At 37.9% G+C, this 23,379-nt stretch overlaps 1 protein-coding gene and 1 long non-coding RNA gene across 4 annotated transcripts in view; one reads left to right on the top strand and one right to left on the bottom strand.

The window, feature by feature from the left end:
* LOC124777818 overlaps window positions 1–8,966 on the bottom strand; it is a 47,805-nt gene extending 38,839 nt beyond the window's left edge. The window contains exons 1-2 of the long non-coding RNA XR_007015784.1: window positions 8,882–8,966; window positions 4,862–4,944 (exon numbers count right to left, since the gene is read on the bottom strand). This is a non-coding gene — a long non-coding RNA (uncharacterized LOC124777818). The remainder of the gene's footprint in view (window positions 1–4,861; window positions 4,945–8,881) is intronic.
* Window positions 3,444–23,379, top strand: part of LOC124777817 (aurora kinase C-like) — a 135,506-nt gene continuing 115,570 nt past the window's right edge. The window contains exons 1-3 of one of the 3 annotated variants that reach the window (XM_047253340.1): window positions 3,444–3,620; window positions 3,743–3,816; window positions 20,779–20,970. In XM_047253340.1, the coding sequence (XP_047109296.1) occupies window positions 3,594–3,620; window positions 3,743–3,816; window positions 20,779–20,970 (293 nt within the window). In that variant the 5' untranslated portion in view covers window positions 3,444–3,593. The remainder of the gene's footprint in view (window positions 3,621–3,742; window positions 3,817–20,778; window positions 20,971–23,379) is intronic. The other 2 variants (XM_047253339.1, XM_047253338.1) reach the window with 2 other exon arrangements.

Here is a 23,379-nt window from a genome sequence, read left to right as displayed (position 1 = left end):
TTTTCTGTGATCCATTGCTTCCTTCTTAAGGCTGCTGTATGTTGTACCGTCCATCATGTCATCCAGTATCTGGAATCTCTTCCTTCCTCGCTTCCTTTTCCCTTCTTCATAACCTTCTAAAACTGTTTTTATCAGTCTGTCATTCTTTCTTAATATATGCCCAATCCAATTTCTTTTTCTTCTCTTTATTACATCTAGTAACTGCCTTTTCTCTCCCACCCTTCTCAGTACCTCTTCATTTTTTACTCTGTCCATCCAACTTATTCTTTCCATCTTCCGCCATGTCCAGATCTCAAAAGCCTCCAGCCTTTCTCTGTCTTTTTTCCTCATAGTCCTTGTTTCAGCGCCATATAGAAGAACACTCCATACAAGACATTTTATGAGTCTCTTTCTGAGTTCTCTGTCCACACCGCTGCAGAAGATTCTCCTTTTCTTATAAAACGCCTCTTTTGCCATTGCTATCCTTGTTTTAATTTCTGTGGTGCACTTCCAGTCGGTGTCTATCCTTCTTCCAAGATACTTAAAATTTTGCACCTGTTCTAGTATTTCTCCATTCAGCACAATTTTTATTTCCTTATTTGCTCCTATTGCCAATACTTTTGTTTTATTTGTGTTAATTTTCATTCCATATTTTTTCCGTTAGTTGCAATGGTGTCCACCAAATCCTGTAATTCTTTTTCCCCTGTGGCTAGAAGGACCATGTCATCAGCAAATCTCAAGCACCCTACTCTTCTTCCTCCAATTTCTACTCCTTTGTCATCTAATGAGCATTGGTCAATCATATTTTCCAAGTACAGGTTGAAAAGAGTAGGTGATAAACAGCATCCTTGTCTTACTCCTTTCCCTAGTCTGATCCAGTTTGTACTTTCTCCTCTCACTTTAACTGAAACTTTTTGATTAAGGTAAATGAGTTTATAAGTCTTCTGGTTTTCCAGTCTACTCTCTTTTCCCTCATAATAGTCGCCAGCTTGTCCCAAACCACATTGTCAAATGCCTTTTCTAAATCGATGAAGCACATATATAGTTCTCTTCCTTTTTCAATAAACCTTTCTCCCAAGATGTGTAGGAGCCCTATTGCATCTCTGGTGCCCGTATTCCGTCTAAAGCCAAACTGCTCCTCGCTGAGATTCTCCTCTATTACTTTTTCAAGTCTTTTATTAATTATTCTTAACATCACTTTGGCTGCTTGTGAAATAAGGCTGATTGTCCTGTGCTCGCTGCATTTCTTGGTTCCTTGTTTTTTCGGTAATGGAATCATTACTGTTGTCAAAAAGTCTTCAGGCCATTCACCACTGTCATATATTTTATTACATAACCTCAATATTTCTCTTATTCCATTGTGGTTCAAGCATTTTAGTATTTCTCCTGGTATTGTATCTGTACCTACTGCTTTGCCATTTTTCATTGCAGCAATGGCAGACTTTACTTCTTCCATTATGATGGTCGGTCCTTTCTCTTCATCACTTACACTGTTGTGTGATTCAAGTTCCAGAGTTTCTGGTTTGCTATTTGTGTCATATAGCTCTTTTATATATTCTTCCCATCTCTGGAGGACACCGTCACGATCTTTATACACTACCTCTTCGTCTTTACTCAAAATTTCCATAGTAGCACTTCCTGCTCTGTTTTGTTCCCATGTCATAGTCATTACTCTGTTGTATAGTAAGTCGTATCTTCCCTTCCTGTCAAGTTCTTCAATTTCATCACATTCCTCTTTTAGCCATTTTTTCCTAGCCTGCTCTGTTTCTCTTCGCAGTTCGTTATTTAACCTCGGTATATCTTTCTTGCATCTTCAGTGTTCTTGTTTTTCAATTTTCTTCTCTCCTCCATCTTGGAAATCGTTTCTTGTGTGACCCATGGTTTTTTTGACCTTTTCCCTTTTACATATCCTATATTTTGCTGTCCTGCTTTAATGATTCCTTCTTTCAGCATATTCCAGTACTCGTTGGCATTATCAGGTGCTTCTTTGTCTCGTAATGTGTGTGTGTGTGTGTATATATATATATATATATATATATATATTGTACTAAACTTGTAAAAAAATGCTATGACGTTTGCAAAAGACACCAGTTGGTGTCTCCATGCAAAAAAATACAATAAATAAAAAAATAAATAATACTGTCCTGTACCATTATCTTACATGACATTCTAGCAAAAAGAGGTAGGGCATAATATACATATTTCATAAGAAGAGTGAATTAAAGGTGAACTGTAGAATCCACTACCACAATGCCAGAAGTAAAACTATCTCGGTAGACAGTGAATCCCTAGAGTTCAAAATGGAGTTTTACATTGGCGCAAGTCTGTAACAGATTGTTGGTAGACATCAGGCAGTGAAATGAAAATCCCAATTCAGAAACGAACTATAGCTCATCGCCCTGACCTGTAATTCCTAATATGTACTGAGTTTGAAACACATTGCACTATGGGACTATTACCTGTAACTTGACAGAACTTATGTATTACAGATTTAATTTACTTTATTTGCCTTTGTGAAATCCTTCTTCCGGACAGAGTAAATAGCTTCACATGACTTGGGCATTATTTAACTCAATGCTTGTTTCGAAATTGCAGTTGAGAATTTTAGCTCATTGTACAGTTACTTCCTGCTGCCAGGAGTATTAAAGTAATCGCCGACCGCACTAGTGGAGAAACTGTTCATCGCATACAAATATTTTTTCACATTGTACGAGGTTCTACGAGAGTCAAAAGGTAATTATATGTTTCCAAATCCATCCGCAAAACCGAGCGAGGTGGCGCAGTGGTTAGCACACTGGACTCGCATTCGGGAGGACGACGGTTCAATCCCGTCTCCAGCCATCCTGATTTAGGTTTTCCGTGATTTCGTTTCAGGCAAATGCCGGGATGGTTCCTTTGAAAGGGCACGGCCGATTTCCTTCCCAATCCTTCCCTAACCCGAGCTTGCGCTCCGTCTCTAATGACGTCGTTGTCGACGGGACGTTAAACACTAACCACCACCATCCGCAAATAATTTCACACAATTAAGGTTGTGTTCGCGCTGCAACTTGTGAAGTAAATTTATGTGCGGAAACTTCATTCGCTTATGTTGCCATTGTCTACACAATTTCAATCCGTATTTCTGTTTCTTGGATTCTGTTTGCAAGACAAATTACGAACACAGAATATAACAGAATTCTCTCAAATACGAATTTCTGAATAAATAAAAGAAATTTGAGGTTACGAGAGCCTACACACTTGGTAAGTTGGTACTGATACTTCATTTCTATAGCGACAGATGGCGAGCGAGCGGTAGACTGAAACTTGTGTCGTGTGAACACAAAAATTGCAGCGATTTATTGCATGCAAAGACTTTTGTGCAGATATTTGCGCATACAGGCAGTTGTGTGTGAAAGGGCGTAGAGCACAATAATCGTCGTGCATGTGCGTGCCGTGAAGCGTTTTATGTTGGTGCACGGCCGTGGTTGGTGATACTGTAATTGCATGTCACTGATGTCAGCATCTTTGGTGGGACGTTCAAATTTAAATGACCGTAGTTGGTTTCTGTATGTTTGTAATGTTTTGTTGATATCGGTGTCGTAGTATAGAGACAATCGTTTCATTTTTTTTAGAAAATGAACGAGACGTACATCGCAAGTAATGTAAGTACAGGAAGATGCGTAACATAGATTCTGCACTCTTAGAAACTCCTGCTCCCCCTACAATGAGTAGTAATGTTTTCGCTTGCCTTTTGATTGAATCGTATCTGAAATGCATTTTGCAGTCGACGCAGCAAGCAGCTTTAGATGCGTACGTACAGAAGCTGAAAGAGCAAATAGCACTACGTAATGGAGAACCGTAAGTAATTTTTCTCACTAATTGCTTTAGTGAAAAGGCCGTCAAAACTTGTTATTGTGCTGGAGTTGTATACACGCTAAATGTTGTATTGTCATGGAAGACACATAATGTGTATCTAAACTCTTAGCAGCTTATTTTTGCATGCTGTATTTGGCGTTACTGTAGTTTAGCTTGGCTTGTGGAGGTAGTGAGATACATTGAAGAAGCGTCCGATTCCGCCAGTCTCTCTGACCCCACGACGTCATCAATAAGGTGGAAACCGCTACTTGCAGCCTATACAAAATGACGACGACGTCACTACAAACGCGAACAAAAAAATAAAAATGAGACAATAACGTCTCATGCCAAAACTAAAATTAAACTAACAGGATCCCGGCGGAAAACTGGGGTTTAGGGCGGGACGAGCTAAATATCCTACAGCTAAAAAACACGGCACCATACGAAAACAAATAATATCTAAAAACCTTCAAATTACGTTCCTCTACACCAACAAAACTACAGGAACTGAATATCTTCCGTGACCTATATAGCTCAACCGTAGATATTTATACAAGAAAACTAGCGCCTACAACTCTGAAAAGTGAAACCAAAACGCAAAAATTCAAATACACCATATTCACTACATCAGTTAAAACATGACCGACCTACCGTGAAATACAACACACAAAACATCACAATTACTCCAGAATAAAACCAAACCTAAACAAAAATTACTACCAACAAAAGTCTCCAGCAAAACCACCTCATGTACTGACAATGCATGCTGGTACAAGCCACCAGAACTCTTGTCAACCTCATGTACATGCCACAAATGTGACTCCTAACATATTCAGCAATAAGACTGAACATCTGCAGAAACTGTATGTCAGACATCATCACTCATCTCAGAATATAATGATACACTTGTGAACTTCACTGTCATGTTCATATGTAACAAAACAATCAAAAACATAAACTTCTTTTGGCACAACTGTCACCAAGCTAATCAGACATAATAAGAGAAAACACATAAACGAAAAAAAAGGGAAAAAACATAACAACTCACTGAAATCGCTTCCACAACCCATGTTACGACATCAACTGGGCAATTCCATAGTTACGGGTGTTACATGTACACACCTTAAAAATCTGGAAAAATTATGTACGGAAAAATATTTATTGAATTTAATATTGAAAACTTTAAAGACTTACATTATATTTAACATCAGAATTGTTTTATTGTTCTCCTAGTTATTAATCAAAAAAGTAGTGTGTCGGGTGTTACCAAAAGTAGACCTGGCCCCTTTTATGAGTTAGGAAATTCTCTAATTTCTGCAAACTTGATGAAGCTTTTATTCTTGTAAAACAACTGTTAAGAGGTAATGCCCCAAATTTTATTTTGAAATATAAATTTTTATTTTTTTGGACATCATAACTCTGTGTATATACAGGGTGGTCAGAAAATGTGTGAAATGCTTGTAGGAATGTTACAGGGCAGGTTGTACAGATTCATAAATGTTAAGAAAGAAATTCGATATGTTGCTCCGTTTCAGAGTTATTTAGCATTGAAGTTCGCCAATCAGATCGTCGCGCGCGTTAATTCAAGTTTCAGCTAATGAGTCAAAGCACGCGTTGGGCAACACCTCCTCTAGCAAGCCGCTTGAATGTGAGCGCGCAACGCCCCGATTGGCTAACTTCTGTGCTAAATAACTCGGAAACGGAGCAACGTATCGAATTTCTTTCTTAACATTTATGTCTCAGTACAACCTGCCCTGTAACATCCGTCAAGCACTTCACGCATTTTCTGACCACCCTGTATATATTTTTTGCTGTTAGGGGTGTTACATTAAATGTTACAGGTCTTACATAGAGGCTTCAGATTTGTTTCTTGAAGGAATAATTGAGTAAAAAGAAAAGAAGTATTGCAATTTATTTGGAATAAAAGTATGTACTTAAGAAAACATATTTGAAGGATAAAAGCTATTTATTACATAAAAAATTGTGTTACAATTTTATAGTACAACTAGGCCAAGATATCGTTACTCACTTAACATTTACCTCATTTTGTAGGCCTAGTAAATTTATGACACAAATGTTTTCTTATTATTGATAGGTTTAAAAACTTCATTTAATAATCTTTCTTAGCAACATCCAACTCAAAATTGAACTCATAGTACAAATGGCCTTCTTGTTGTTTGATTTCTGGTATTGTTACCTTAGATAGTGCTTGGCTGAATTTCACAAAACAGGCATCAGTTTCATCTAGTTTAAAAAGTGTTTTACTTTTTCCTATTGACTTCAGAAACATTATTTTGACATCCTCCTCTTCATCAACGTCACTCTGGCAGATTCCCAAGTAACGGCATTGAATTTTGGATAGAGCTGGCTTCTTTTTGTCACTTGGAATGTCAACAAAGATAAATAACCCAAATTTTAAATCAGACTTTTTAATTTTATTAGTTAGGCTTAACTCACAAGCACTTCCAATATTGACTTGTGATTCAGGTAGTGAAACAGTCTCCTGATCAGAATCATCAGAATTGCACGCTTCATAGAAGTTTATGCATCTTTTTGCATGTAATGTTTTAACTTCGGCCTCCTCATTAATAAATACTGACACTCTTGTCATTAATGACTCTGCTGTTTTTGAAACCAGCAAATCAATTGTGTTATAAGGCCGAAAGTGATGGCAGCCCTGGATTTGAGGAATCGCTTGTAAATTTTTCCACCTTTCATCCAAAACAGGAATGTTATGCTCCACTGTTATCTTATCAACCCATAGTATCTTAATTTTAGAAAAATTATTCAGAGTGAGATCATAAAAGTCAATTGCATTGTTAATAATAATTTTCCTAGATCTAACAGCTGTCCACATGCCCCTTTTCAGTGCACCTCCAATGCCATCCGTGGCTCCTTTACCATGTCAACTGGCAAAAAAATTCCACTCAGCTGTCAATCCAAAGTCTCTCTCAAAATAACATAGATTGGACAAAGTATATTTATTTTGGAACTGCCCAGCGCAGTTGTCAGAAAATATAAAAACTCTTTTAACTTTAGGAAACGCTTTTTTAATCTCCGTTATAACAGTTTTAAGAAAAGTCCACACAGAATATTTTGTGTGTGAAAGATCATTACTGATGACTGCATAGGACCTGACTTCATGGTTTGCAAACCAAATGCAGAAAGTGCAAATAGTTACTTGTGAATGCGCCCAGTGTGCACTCTGTACCTCATCTTGTGAAATTAGAGCAAAATTCTCTGCAAAGTCCATTTGAAGTTCTTCAACGTCAAGACTGTTTTTCTTTCCTTGGAAGAAATCACTCTGCTTTATCTTCACATAGGAATGTTTCTTAAACTGAGGCAATTTGTCAACCAGTGATGCTAAGGCATCATCGCAGCTCCCCGAATGTTCACTAAGACAAGGACGATGTTTCGCATCATTTTCCCATTGCTTCCAGACAATCTTTTTAGTTAAGTCAAAGCCTTCTGGGATAAATTTGCTCAATTGAACTTGACATTCCTGTCATGACCCAAAAACACAGTCTTTGTTCTATGAATTACAACTTAATTCGTTCAATAATTCCTTGTGATTGCTTGGAACAGATGGAACAGCTTTGCTCAAAGACATGAAATTGTAGTGGTACTTACACACACATACATTATGTGGTGTATATGATGATAGGAGAACAAAAGTTGGTCGCAGTGAATAAAACGTGGACTTTCCTACAGAAATATCTGGATGGAGTTTTTTGAATTCCTCATAAACCTCTCCTACAGTCAGAAGTAAGTGACGCTTTTGGAATTTCTGTTTACAGTCTCCCTTTTTCGATACAGTTACAACATCTTTACGCCCAGGAGCTTGGCGGCTGATGTCATCCCTTGTGAAAAACTCGTGAATTTTTAGTTTTTCCTCTTCACTTAAGACTGGAGTTCTGGTATGTTTTGTATCACATATGAAAGTTTGAGACAATTATATCGGAAACTATCTTTTTAATAACAGCAGATTTTTTACTGGGGCTTTTTGGAAGTACCTTCAACACTTTCTTCACAGCTTTACTAAATGTCTGTTTACATTTATAAGTCCAATAGGAGAAGATTCATTTGGAACTTTTGATCTTGCGAGTTCTAGTTTTTTCTTTTCTCTCTCTCTCTCTCTCTCTCTCTCTCTCTCTCTCTCTCTCTCTCTCTCTCTTATTTTTCTTTGATTCTTATCTGTAAGAAGTTGATTATTTTTCAGTTTTTCTTTAACCTGCAATCTTCTTAATTTGTCTCATTCTCATTCTTTCTTCAAGTAAGCTTCTCAGTTTTCTTGGTTTTCTTTCATCTTTTCTCGGTGCTTCTTCACACTTTCCCTTGCTGATATTGGTGCCATGGTTTGTGAAGACAGAAATCCTTATAATGCAGGCCTAGTTATGTATAAACATAACACTGTGCAGAAGGATAAAAGTACAAGACACTGTTAAACATAGGCTCTAATGAATGACTGGAATTTGCCTCAATAAGCAGTTTACTGGGCCTATATAAAATTTAAAACTGAGGTTAGCAATATTGTTGTTCTTGGAAAAGTTAGAATGGAAAACATAAACTATATGTAATCTAAAGAATTTTGGGCTTAATTAATGTTTTAGGACAACGTCAGTTGAGTCAGTTTAATACCCTAATTAACTTTTATAATGTAGGTGTAGTGCTTAAACACATGTATGCAGAGGAATAAAAAAATTAGTTTTCATGCTTAAAACTGTTTTCAAATGTAATAAACATAGTTAAAAAACTTTTTTCATTCATAATAATACCCTTTGGTTATGATTTAAATGTATGGCCTAGGCCTCCTAAAGATGAAGGTGGCATTAAACCTTCCAATTCAAGTTACGGGCGTTACGCATGTGTTAAGTAACACCCGTAACAGCTCTAAGAGTGTTAAATTAGATTTCAAAATACCATGTAATGGTATGATATTGTAAAACATGTGCATAACCTCACTTTTACGGAAAGGACAAATTAAACTTTTGTATCTTTTTTGTTACGGGTGTTACAAGCTGCATAAATATTATAAAACTAACAAAATAAAGAAATGCAATTATCTTACCTCAACAAAACGAATTATTATGAGCTATAACAATGTTGACTTCAATATTCTTTGCAACAATAGAACAATCAGCCATAGATAACACAACTAATACTCATCTGGAAATAGCACAAAACATACCTCTCTGTGGTGCCATAGAGTAGTGCACTTTAAACACTTAGTGAAGGTAGAAATTTAATTTTTTCATATTCATGATTATTTTGCAATGAACAAATGTACTTTTAACTTGGCATTTTTAAGGTTATATTTGTAATATTGTCATTTTAATTTTTTTGTCACAAAGTCTCTTTAACATGGAATGACTCTTCTACCTAAATTCAGATCGATGTTAGCACGAAGACAACCATAACTCAGATGAACCCACACTACACATTAAACCCTGCATGTCCACATCCACAAACACAGCCAACTCAAAAACTCCATGCCGTAGTGATATCACGACACCATAGGTCAAAGCAGGCTTGACCCACTGAAGTTTATCAAACCCTACAACAGTACTGCCGTCTCTCTGTTTTCCCCAAGTTCTATGTTAATCTGAAATTGTGATTGTAATGAATCAATTGTTAGCAACTCGTTGCTTACTAAGTTCAACTGTTAACTTCTCAGAAAAGTAGCAAGATAGGAACTTTCCCTGGCGTGAGGAATCTAAATCTGAAAACAATGGTACCACAAATTCCAGTAAAACTGCTCTTTAAAAATGTCACAAAGTACGTGCATGGTATGTCCTATAACCAAGGATAGGAAAACTAAAAATTGTTTCTGTACAAGTAGCAACATTTTTTGCTTAGGACACATTGTTCCAATTGAGATTTTTTTATTTGTGTGTGTGTGTGTGTGTGTGTGTGTGTGTGTGTGTGTGTGTGTGTGTGTGGGTGGGGGGGGCGACCTAGGTTGTGACGCTGGAACTTTGTTGTGGCAAGGTTTTATTTTTCTTGTTTTTAATGTATTTGTTTTGTGTTGGGGTCGAGGGAAGTGTTCCATTACAATGTGTGGTTGTGGCTGTTGGTATGGTCAGGTATCAGGAGTTGCTATTGAGCTATATAGGTCAGGGGAAGTGTTCAATTCTGATTTGTGGCTGTTGGTGTTCCGGTATTGGGAGTTGTTGTTCAGCTATATAGGTCAAGGGAAGTGTTCGATTCCAATTTATGGGATTGGGAGATGCTGTTAAGCTATACAGGTCGAGGGAACTGTTAGATTCCAAATTGTGGGATCGGGAGCTGCCGTTGGGCTACGTAAGTCAAGGGAAGTGTCCGATTCCAGATGATATTGTGTTTAGTGGAATTTGGCGAGTTTTGTGAAGCCGGTGTTTTTCGTCATTTTGTGTGGTTTTGCATGGGGGTGTCTGTCTGAATTTGTGTATATTTAGTTTGTCCCCACCCAAAAACTCCCAATTTCCCGCGCTTGACCCATTAGTGTCATTAGGTTTTTTGTGGAATGTGTGTGTGTTTGTTTTTCAATGTATTTTCATGTGTATCATGTTTACATAATGACATCATAGGCGCCATATTGAATTCGTGGTTTATGGTCGTTTCCACCATATTTGTGACGTCGTGGGTCAAAGCAGACGGGTGGAATCGGACGTTTCTGTATTTCTGTGGAGGTTCATAAATATAGTTTCTACCAATATTTAGAACAGAACATTTTTTTGTATTTCCACAAAATTAAATTTAAGGTTACACAAACCCCACCAGATAATAATGCTTAATTTGTTGACTATTAATGCAGGGATAAAAGTTAAGGACATAGCACCTGAAATTACCATCTGCAGTTCTGTAATCTTTCCACAGTTCTATTGTCTATAAAAAAGTATTTCCAATATGTATTGATTTTAATTATTAAAAGGAGATTGCTGGAACTAGTTGTAGATTTATAAATAATTTTCTAAGGTAAATGACAAGTTCCTGTGTGCAACAAATCTTATGTTCAATTTTTATTCACCCAAATTTTGTTTTGTATTTTGAAGTAACTACAAAAGGTTAGTAATGTTTTGTCCTCTTGGACAGGGCTATAATCAACCTATTATACTGGTGTGAATAAGTTTTATTACTCCAGTAAAGAAGGCACTTCAAACTCGAGACACAGACACAGAACAGACTCTATTAACAATGATAACAAGGCAAAAAGAATGTAAGGAAATAAAAGAATGTGTGTTTTCAGGCGTGGCAAAGATATAAAACCATCAGCTATATGAATAAAATATTATCCACCTGCACACAGACTCTCAAGACAAGCAGCACAAAATGTAACACTCCCACTCTTCTTTGATAATATCAAAGACAAGATCTAAATTTAGTTTCAAACTTTTCCTTGGTAACTGCTTTTGTAAACTGGTCTGTCAGATGATCTTTGGACTAGACATAGGATACAATAAAAGAATCATCATTTATACGTTCATATAGTGAAATTTTGTCTGCGTGTTTAGTCCTTTGGTGGTGGTTATTGTTTTATTGACAACTGCAATGGAATCTGGTTGATAACAAATAATTGAGTTGCTCGTTCCAATTTGACACCTAGCTCCACCAAGAATGTGCAAAGCCACATCATTTCAGCAGCTGCATCTGATGCAGCATACTCTGCTTCTGTTGTATGTCTGGCAACATATTTCTGAATGTGATATTCTGTATTTTTCTGGGGCTCAAACATTGAATACTGTATATATGGGTGAAGATTTTTCAGTTGAGTTTTGAATATGCTGATCACCATGTGCATGCAGACATTTCACTCCTAAGGTGTGCCGGTCAGTGACAGAGCTACTTCTGTGACTTTCTTTTCCCACGTCGTTATTGCTCTAGCAAGTGTGGAAATGGATTTATGTGTATAGAAATTGTAAAGAATGAACTTCAGTGGCAGTTGGAGTCACCACTGGGAGAGCTCAGACAATTCAACTGAGATACGATCAGATAGTTGTATTATGGTTATTATTAAAAACTAAAACTTCGAGGTAAGTCTCAGCATTTTAATGCACGTCGTGCCTACATGTATTGATACCTTAAAATGTTGACTCTGTCCTTAATTTGAGACTGGCTGCAAACTAAAAGGAAAATTTCAGATCAGCTTTCTTCAAAACTGAACATTTGTCTGGTCTTCGTGGCTTCTTACCCTGAAGACTGGAAAGATAAAGAGTGTTTGCACTTTGTTACTAATCTTTATGGGTACATTATTATTATTATTATTATTATTATTATTATTTCTTTACTTTCTCAGGCGTTAAGTCTGGTTAAAAATGGAAAGTGACACGGACCTTGATCAAGCGTCACTTCCTTTTAACTGTACAGTATATGTTATATTGCATTTAGGAACTTTCGGGTAATTGAACATGTATCAATAATTACAGATTTCTGTAGTTGTATATATACATTTGGATGTAGCTGTATTGCATTGATGTACTGGTGGATATTGTGTGGTATGACTCCCGTAGTTGATAGTATAATTGGTATAAAGTCAACTTTATCCTGATGCCACATGTCCTTGACTTCCTCAGCCAGTTGGATGTATTTTTCCGTTTTTTCTCCTGTTTTCTTTTGTATATTTGTTGTATTGGGTATGGATATTTCGATTAGTTGTGTTAATTTCTTCTTTTTATTGGCGAGTATGATGTCAGGTTTGTTATGTGGTGGTGTTTTATCTGTTATAATGGTTCTGTTCCAGTGTAATTTGTATTCATCATTCTCCAGTACATTTTGTGGTGCATACTTGTATGTGCCCCCCCCCCCCCCCCCCCCCCCCATGAACCATGGACCTTGCCGTTGGTGGGGAGGCTTGCGTGCCTCAGCGATACAGATAGCCGTACCGTAGGTGCAACCACAACGGAGGGGTATCTGTTGAGAGACCAGACAAACGTGTGGTTCCTGAAGAGGGGCAGCAGCCTTTTCAGTAGTTGCAAGGGCAACAGTCTGGATGATTGACTGATCTGGCCTTGTAACAATAACCAAAACGGCCTTGCTGTACTGGTACTGCGAACGGCTGAAAGCAAGGGGAAACTACAGCCGTAATTTTTCCCGAGGGCATGCAGCTTTACTGTATGATTGCATGATGATGGCGTCCTCTTGGGTAAAATATTCCGGAGGTAAAATAGTCCCCCATTCGGATCTCCGGGCGGGGACTACTCAAGAGGATGTCGTTATCAGGAGAAAGAAAACTGGCGTTCTACGGATCGGAGCGTGGAATGTCAGATCCCTTAATCGGGCAGGTAGGTTAGAAAATTTAAAAAGGGAAATGGATAGGTTGAAGTTAGATATAGTGGGAATTAGTGAAGTTCGGTGGCAGGAGGAACAAGACTTCTGGTCAGGTGACTACAGGGTTATAAACACAAACTCAAATAGGGGTAATGCAGGAGTAGGTTTAATAATGAATAGGAAAATAGGAATGCGGGTAAGCTACTACAAACAGCATAGTGAACGCATTATTGTGGCCAAGATAGATACGAAGCCCACGCCTACTACAGTAGTACAAGTTCATATGCCAACTAGCTCTGCAGATGACGAAGAAATTGAAGAAATGTATGATGAAATAAAAGAAATTATTCAGATTGTGAAGGGAAACGAAAATTTAATAGTCATGGGTGACTGGAATTCGAGTGTAGGAAAAGGGAGAGAAGGAAACATAGTAGGTGAATATGGATTGGGGGACAGAAATGAAAGAGGAAGCCGCCCGGTCGAATTTTGCACAGAGCACAACATAATCATAACTAACCCTTGGTTTAAGAATCATGAAAGAAGGTTGTATACATGGAAGAACCCTGGAGATACTAAAAGGTATCAGATAGATTATATAATGGTAAGACAGAGATTTAGGAACCAGGTTTTAAATTGTAAGACATTTCCAGGGGCAGATGTGGACTCTGACCACAATCTATTGGTTATGACCTGTAGATTAAAACTGAAGAAACTGCAAAAAGGTGGGAATTTAAGGAGATGGGACCTGGATAAACTAAAAGAACCAGAGGTTGTACAGAGATTCAGGGAGAGCATAAGGGAGCAATTGACAGGAATGGGGGAAATAAATACAGTAGAAGAAGAATGGGTAGCTTTGAGGGATGAAGTAGTGAAGGCAGCAGAGGATCAAGTAGGTAAAAAGACGAGGGCTAGTAGAAATCCTTGGGTAACAGAAAAAATATTGAATTTAATTGATGAAAGGAGAAAATATAAAAATGCAGTATGTGAAACAGGCAAAAAGGAATACAAACGTCTCAAAAATGAGATCGACAGGAAGTGCAAAATGGCTAAGCAGGCATGGCTAGAGGACAAATGTAAGGATGTAGAGGCCTATCTCACTAGGGGTAAGATAGATACCGCCTACAGGAAAATTAAAGAGACCTTTGGAGATAAGAGAACGACTTGTATGAATATCAAGAGCTCAGATGGAAACCCAATTCTAAGCAAAGAAGGGAAAGCAGAAAGGTGGAAGGAGTATATAGAGGGTCTATACAAGGGCGATGTACTTGAGGACAATATTATGGAAATGGTAGAGGATGTAGATGAAGATGAAATGGGAGATATGATACTGCGTGAAGAGTTTGACAGAGCACTGAAAGACCTGAGTCGAAACAAGGCCCCTGGAGTAGACAATATTCCATTGGAACTACTGACGGCCGTGGGAGAGCCAGTCCTGACAAAACTCTACCATCTGGTGAGCAAGATGTATGAAACAGGCGAAATACCCTCAGACTTCAAGAAGAATATAATAATTCCAATCCCAAAGAAAGCAGGTGTTGACAGATGTGAAAATTACCGAACCATCAGTTTAATAAGCCAAGGCTGTAAAATACTAATGCAAATTCTTTACAGACGAATGGAAAAACTGGTAGAAGCCGACCTCGGGGAAGATCAGTTTGGATTCCGTAGAAACGTGGGAACACATGAGGCAATACTGACCCTATGACTTATCTTAGAAACCAGATTAAGAAGAGGCAAACTTATGTTTCTAGTGTTTGTAGACTTAGAGAAAGCTTTTGACAATGTTGATTGGAATTCTCTCTTTCAAATTCTGAAGGTGGCAGGGGTAAAATACAGGGAGGGAAAGGCTATTTACAATTTGTACAGAAACCAGATGGCATTTATAAGAGTCGAGGGATATGAAAGGGAAGCAGTGGTTGGGAAGGGAGTGAGAAAGGGTTGTAGCCTCTCCTCGCTGTTATTCAATCTGTATATTGAGCAAGCAGTAAAGGAAACAAAAGAAAAATTCGGAGTAGGTATTAAAATTCATGGAGAAGAAATAAAAACTTTGAGGTTCGCCGATGACATTGTAATTCTGTCAGAGACAGCAAAGGACTTGGAAGAGCAGTTGAATGGAATGGACAGTGTCTTGAAAGGAGGATATAAGATGAACATCAACAAAAGCAAAACAAGGATAATGGAATGTAGTCTAATTAAGTCGGGTGATGCTGAGGGAATTAGATTAGGAAATGAGGCACTTAAAGTAGTAAAGGAGTTTTGCTATTTGGGGAGGAAAATAACTGATGATGGTCGAAGTAGAGAGGATATAAAATGTAGGCTGGCAATGGCAAGGAAAGCGTTTCTGAAGAAGAGAAATTTGTTAACATCCAGTATTGATTTAAGTGTCAGGAAGTCATTTCTGAAAGTATTCGTATGGAGTGTAGCCATGTATGGAAGTGAAACATGGACGATAAATAGTTTGGACAAGAAGAGAATAGAAGCTTTCGAAATGTGGTGCTACAGAAGAATGCTGAAGATTAGATGGGTAGATCACATAACTAATGAGGAAGTATTGAATAGGATTGGGGAGAAGAGAAGTTTGTGGCACAACTTGACCAGAAGAAGGGATCGGTTGGTAGGACATGTTCTGAGGCATCAAGGGATCACCAATTTAGTATTGGAGGGCAGCGTGGAGGGTAAAAATCGTAGAGGGAGACCAAGAGATGAATACACTAAGCAGATTCAGAAGGATGTAGGTTGCAGTAGGTACTGGGAGATGAAAAAGCTTGCACAGGATAGAGTAGCATGGAGAGCTGCATCAAACCAGTCTCAGGACTGAAGACCACAACAACAACAACAACAACAACAACAACTTGTATGTGGGAACGTGTTGTTTTATAAGTTTATGTTGTAAGGCAAGCTGTTGATGTATTATTTTTGCTACATTGTCATGTCTTCTGGGGTATTCTGTATTTGCTAGTATTGTACATCCGCTTGTGATGTGATCTACTGGTTCTATTTGTTGTTTGCAAAGTCTGCATTTATCTGTTGTGGTATTGGGATCTTTAATAATATGCTTGCTGTAATATCTGGTGTTTATTGTTTGATCCTGTATTGCAATCATGAATCCTTCCGTCTCACTGTATATATTGCCTTTTCTTAGCCATATGTTGGATGCGTCTTGATCGATGTGTGGCTGTGTTAGATGATACGGGTGCTTGCCATGTAGTGCCTTCCCCTTCCAATTTACTTTCTTCGTATCTGTTGATGTTATGTGATCTAAAGGGTTGTAGAAGTGGTTATGAAGTTGCAGTGGTGTAGCCGATGTATTTATATGAGTGATTGCTTTGTGTATTTTGCTAGTTTCTGCTCGTTCTAGAAAGAATTTTCTTAAATTGTCTACCTGTCCATAATGTAGGTTTTTTATATCGATAAATCCCCTTCCTCCTTCCTTTCTGCTTAATGTGAATCTTTCTGTTGCTGACTGTATGTGATGTATTCTATATTTGTGGCATTGTGATCGTGTAAGTGTATTGAGTGCTTCTGGGTCTGTGTTACTCCATTTCACTACTCCAAATGTGTAGGTCAATATTGGTATAGCATAAGTATTTATAGCTTTTGTCTTGTTTCTTGCTGTCAATTCTGTTTTCAGTATTTTTGTTAGTCTTTGTCTATATTTTTCTTTTAGTTCTTCTTTAATATTTGTATTATCTATTCCTATTTTTTGTTTGTATCCTAGGTATTTATAGGCATCTGTTTTTTCCATCGCTTATATGGAGTCACTGTGGTTGTGTTTTGCCAAAAACGTCTTCACTGACAACGCACTGTGAGCTGGGGCATTGTCTTGGTGAAGGATCCATGACTTTTTTCTCCACAAATCGTTCCGTTTTCTCTGTACTCGCTCACATAGGGTAGCCAGGACGCTAATGTAGTAATGCTGATTCACTGTTTGTCCCTCTGGTACCCAATCAATGTGTACAATCCCTTTGATGTCAAAAAAAACAATCATCATTGCCTTGAATTTCGATTTTGACATTCGTGCTTTTTTTTTGTCGTGGAGAACCAGGTGTTTCCCAATGCATCGATTGGTGTTTGGTTTCGGGATCGTAAGTAAAAAACCACGATTCATCGCAAGTAATAACATTTTGTAAGAAGGTGGGATCACTTTCAATGTTTTCCAGGATGTCAGAACAAATCATTCTTCGGCGTTCCTTCTGTTCAATTGTGAGACACTTTGGAACCATTTTTGAACACACTTTGTTCATGTTGAAACTTTCATGAAGAATCTGCCTAACACTTTCCTTGTCAACTCCAGTTAACTCAGACACTGCTCTGATTGTTAAACGGCGATCTTGTCGAACAAGTTTACCGATTTTTTTTTTTTCAATGTTTGCATCAGTTTTTGCTGACAATGGTCTGCCAGTGCGAGTGTCATCACTGGTGTCTTCGCGGCCATCTTTAAATCGTTTAAACCACTCAAACACTTGTGTTCGCGATAAACAATCATCGTCGTACACTTGTTGTAACATTACAAACGTTTCACTTGCAGATTTTCCTAGTTTGAAACAAAGTTTGATGTTAACACGCTGTTCTTTCTGTACACTCAACATTTTCCGACGCACAGACAAAACGTCAACTACTTAAAACAGACGCCACGGGCAGACTGAGTGCAGGAGGCAGATGAAACTCGAGCAGTAGGCGGAGCGAGAGTCACATGACAGGCCACGCGACTTTCAGCCTTATTGCATTCGTTTTATTGTTTCACTAGTACTAGTCCGGTTTTTTTCTAGCCACACCTTGTATTCCACGCTTAATCTGTATTGGCTGTGATGTGATATTATCTGAATTTGTTTGGATATTAAGTGTGGTTTTCCAGTTTTTCATTACTATGTTTAGAAACTGTATCAATTTAGGATCTACTTTGTATATTTCCAATATCTGTAGTAACCATGAGTGGGGTACACTATCAAAAGCTTTTTGGTAATCAATGTATGCGTAGTGTAGCGACCTTTGTTTAGTTTTAGCTTGATATGTCATTTCTGCATCTATTATCAGTTGCTCTTTACGTCCTTGTGATCCTTTGCAGCAGCCTTTTTGTTCTTCATTTATAATTTTGTTCTGTGTTGTATGTGTCGTTAATTTCTGTGTAATGACTGAAGTTAATATTTTGTAGATTGTTGGTAGGCATGTTATGGGGCGATATTTAGCTGGGTTTGCTGTGTCTGCTTGATCTTTAGGTTGCAGATAAGTTATTCCATGTGTAAGTGTATCGGGGAATATGTATGGGTCTGCAATGTAACTGTTAAATAATTTAGTTAGATGTGAATGTGTTGAGGTGAACTTCTTTAGCCAGAAATTTGCTATTTTATCATTTCCAGGGGCTTTCCAATTGTGCGTAGAATTAATTGCTCGGGTGACTTCATGTTGCAAAATTATCACTTCAGGCATTTGTGGTATCATCTTGTATGAGTCTGTTTCTGCTTGTATCCACCGTGCATGCCTGTTATGTTGTACCGGGTTTGACCATATGTTGCTCCAGAAGTGTTCCATGTCTGTTATGTTTGGTGGATTGTCTATTTTAATGTGTGTGTTATCTATTGTTTGGTAAAATGTCTTTTGGTTTGTGTTGAATGTTTGGTTTTGTTTCCTTCTATTTTCACTTTTTTTGTATCTTCTAAGTCGTTTGGCCAATGCTTGTAATTTCTGCTTCTTTTCATCTAATTGCTCTATTGCTTCTTGTTGTGAGATTTTACCTAACCTTTTTCGTTTTTTGTCTGATATTTCATTTCTTATAAATTGTGTTAGCTGTCCGATGTCTTTTCTCAGTTTTTCTATTCTGATCTGTAGCCTGTGTTGCCATGCTGGTCTTTTGGGTTTCTTCTGTGTGTTGGTTGGTTCTGATCTCTGCCTAGTGTGTATATTTAGTGTAGTGAGTGCTGCTACATAAACCAGTAGTTGTAACTCTTCCATAGTTGTGTATTCATTTATTTTGTTGTGTATTATTGTGTTGATAGTTTTTATTGTTGTTTCGGCTTGTGGGTTATTTGGTGGTCTATGCAAGAATGGTCTGATGTCTGTATTTGTGTCTTTGTATTCTATATATGTCAACTGAAATTTTTCTTCTATATCTAACATGTGTGTCACTTCATGTTCTATTTGTGCTTGTGCTGGTGGCTGTCTTAAGATTTCGTTTTCCTCTGATTGTTTAATTGATGCGTGTTGTTCTTTGTTTGTTTGCTCTGGGATGTTTGAGTCCATTACTGTATTTTCTTCTTCTAATTGCACATTATTTTGTTCCAGTATTTGTTGTACTTGTTGTTTGATGTTTTCTAATTCTGACTGGGGTATCCCGTTATTTTTTATTATTACACGGATCTGATCAGCTAGTCGTTGTTCTGTTAAAAATTTTAATTCCGGGTATCTGGTAATAAATGTTGAGTATACTTGTGATCTGTATCCAGTTGTGTTGGTTCCTAGGTTTGTTGCTCGGTAATAACAGAACATGAGGTGTCGATTAACTTCATCTGACCATCTCATCCTCTGTCTTTGTTTTCCTTCTAGAGTGGTTGCAGGAAGCATATCCTGCAAAACACCTCTATTTGGATTTAAATCATATCTTTTAGAAAAGGTACTCCTTGTCATCTCAAAGCTACCTTAAGAACACCAGTTCACAAGTGTCAGAACATAGATTAAATGACTATTAGTGTGCTAGACTCACTGTGCTTGAGGAATTTAAGGAAAGCTGAGGTTGATGATTTAGTCATTATTATTATTATTATTATTATTATTATTATTATTATTATTATTATTTATATGATTTAGTTATTATTATTATTATTATTATTATTATTATTATTATTATTATTATTATTTATTGGTAACAATCTTTATGAATAGTTAATAGTAGCCATTGACATTGTTTTATTTCTTTTCATTGTGACATGTCTTAATTTCGTGTGTTAGACTGACTGTTTCACAAATTCCCGGTCCATGTGAGTACTGCCAAGGACTGTACCTTGAAGAAAGCAGGTGATCGACAATGAGACAATACATACCTTTTGCTGCCTTGTCTGAGAAAGATGGTGGTTATACCCTTTACACAGTTCCCATACCTGTGGCAGCAACTCCCATCACCCTGCTCTAAAATGTCTCACTGCAGCTTTAATTGATGTGATTGTTCTTACTGAGCAATTCTTTGCATTCGATATGTGTATGCGTAGTGGGATGATTTGCTTTGCCGTTCTGTTGACTTAAGTTTACGTGGCCTGGTTGTTAAGACATTGAACTTGGACTCAAAGGAGCAGGACTGAAATTCTTGTGTGCTCATTCAGATTTAGCATTTCCCTAAAATGCATATGGTGAATGCTAGTATTGTTCAGAGTGACATAGGCCCTATACCATAGTTGTTCTACCTCAAATGACTAAATCATCAACCTCAGCTTTCCTTAAATTCCTCAGGCACAGTGAGTCTAGCACGCTAATAGTCATTTAATCTATGTTCTGACACTTGTGAACTGGTGTTCTTAAGGTAGCTTTGAGATGACAAGGAGTACCTTTTCTAAAAGATAGCCTTAATTAATTGCATTTTAACATATTTATAGGTTACCAAATGAAAATTGTAATTTTAATGTAGCTTTTGTTATTATTGTTTCATTGCAATTTAACATTGCGACATTGATTATGACATAGCAAACCAGATAAACTTATTCCCAAGGATTTTATTTGTGGCATGTACTTCTGCAGGAAGGAATGGTGTCTTGATGACTTCGAAATAGGCTGTCCTCTAGGTGAAGGGAAGTTTGGACATGTGTACATGGCAAGAGAGAAGACAACAGGGACTATAATTGCGCTGAAAGTAATGATGAAATCGGAAATTACTGGTGCCAGAGTAGAAAGACAAGTTCTCCGCGAGATAGAGATACAGACACATCTGAGGTATTGTATTCATTTTTTTTGTCCAAATGTGCAATGCTATGAATGTAGACTTCAATAACATCTGATGTCATAGAGTGACTCACTCCATTGAGTTCGTATATTTAATAATTATACATTACTACCTTACTGTCAAGAAGTCAAAAATGGGATTGCTTAAAAGTGACTGTAACAGTAGTCTTCAGACTTGTTCAATTCTATAAATATGAACAGAGATATATTGATAAGTGAAACTGAAGCTTGTCACATAGGATAACACACTACAAAATACTTGAAAATTTTTCTTTCGAATTTAAGTTTTTTTACTTATATTCCTAATATATTATTTTTGGAATACACTGGTATAAATACGGAAAACTTAAGATACAGCATGTTGGCTTTGGAATCATTGAAATCAAAATGGTGGCTGCTTGATTTGCTACTGGCCGCCACTCATGGGTATCATTTCTATTCTTGCTGGTGGTAAATATTTGGGTCTTTTTATCTCAAAATACGTTAAGGACGGCTAACTAGGTCACTTGTACTGTGCTCTGATGGACTGATGGGAGCACATCAGAAAGCTGCAATCTTCATTTCATTGCTTCTGAAGCTGTTTGTTGTGGTCTTCAGTCCACAAACTGGTTTGATCCAGCTCTCTATGCTACTCTATCCTGTGCAAGCCTCATCATCTCCAAGTAACTACTGAAACCTACATCCTTCTGAATCTGCTTACTGTATTCATCTCTTGGTCTCCCTCTACGATTTTTACCCTCCATGCATCCTTCAAATACCAATTTGGTGATCCCTTAATACCTCAGAATGTGTCCTACCAACTGATACCTTCTTCTAGTCAAGTTGTGCCACAAGCTCCTCTTCTCCCCATTTCTACTCAGTACCACCTCCTCATTAGTTATGTGGTGTACCCATCTAATCTTAAACATTCTTCCGTAGCACCACATTTCGAAAACTTCTTTCTCTTCTTGTCTGCACTGTTTATAGTCCATGTTTCACTTCCATACATGGCTACACTCCATACAAATACTTCCAGAAAAGACTTTCTGACACTTATATTGATACTTGATGTAAACAAAGTTCTGTTCTTCAGAAATGCTTTCGTAGCCATAGCCAGTCTACATTTTATACCCTCTCTACTTCGACCATCATCAGTTATTTTGCTCCCCAAATAGCAAAATTCATTTACTACTATAAGTGCGTTATTCCCTAAGCTAATTCCCCCAGCATCACCTGATTTATTTGGCTACATTTCATTATCCTCGTTTTGCTTTTATTGGTGTCCATCCTATATCCTCCTCTCCTATCCATTCCGCTCAACTGCTCTTCCAGGTCCTTTGCTGTCTCTGACAGAATTACAGTGTCATCGGCGAACCTCAAAGTTTTTATTTCTTCTCCATGGATTTTAATTCCTACTCCAAATTTTTCTTTTTTTTTTCCTTTACTGCTTGCTCAATATGCAGATTGAATAACATCGGGGATAGGCTAGAACCCTGTCTCACTCCCTTCTCAATCAGTGCTTCCCTTTCATGCCCCTAGACTCTTCCAACTGCCATCTGGTTTCTGTACAAATTGTACATAGTCTTTCGCTCCCTGTATTTTACATCTGTCACCTTTAGAATCCCCCCCATGAACCATGGACCTTGCCGTTGGTGGGGAGGCTTGCGTGCCTCAGCGATACAGATAGCCGTACCGTAGGTGCAACCACAACGGAGGGGTATCTGTTGAGAGGCCAGACAAACGTGTGGTTCCTGAAGAGGGGCAGCAGCCTTTTCAGTAGTGCAAGGGCAACAGCCTGGATGATTGACTGATCTGGCCTTGTAGCACTAACCAGACCGGCCTTGCTGTGCTGGTACTGCGAACGGCTGAAAGCAAGGGGAAACTACAGCCGTAATTTTTCCCGAGGGGATGCAGCTTTACTGTATGATTACATGATGATGGCGTCCTCTTGGGTAAAATATTCTGGAGGTAAAATAGTCCCCCATTCGGATCTCCGGGCGGGGACTACTCAGGAGGATGTCGTTATCAGGAGAAAGAAAACTGGCATTCTACGGATCGGAGCGTGGAATGTCAGATCCCTTAATCGGGCAGGTAGGTTAGAAAATTTAAAAAGGGAAATGGATAGGTTGAAGTTAGATATAGTGGGAATTAGTGAAGTTCGGTGGCAGGAGGAACAAGACTTCTGGTCAGGTGACTACCGGGTTATAAACACAAAATCAAATAGGGGTAATGCAGGAGTAGGTTTAATAATGAATAGGAAAATAGGAATGCGGGTAAGCTACTACAAACAGCATAGTGAACGCATTATTGTGGCCAAGATAGATACGAAGCCCACACCTACTACAGTAGTACAAGTTTATATGCCAACTAGCTCTGCAGATGACGAAGGAATTGAAGAAATGTATGATGAAATAAAAGAAA

Source organism: Schistocerca piceifrons, chromosome 2 (assembly GCF_021461385.2).
Source record: "Schistocerca piceifrons isolate TAMUIC-IGC-003096 chromosome 2, iqSchPice1.1, whole genome shotgun sequence".
Lineage (NCBI taxonomy): Eukaryota > Metazoa > Arthropoda > Insecta > Orthoptera > Acrididae > Schistocerca > Schistocerca piceifrons.
The sequence above is the reverse complement of the archived record's forward strand: the minus strand, read 5'-3'. Positions and strand labels throughout refer to the sequence as shown.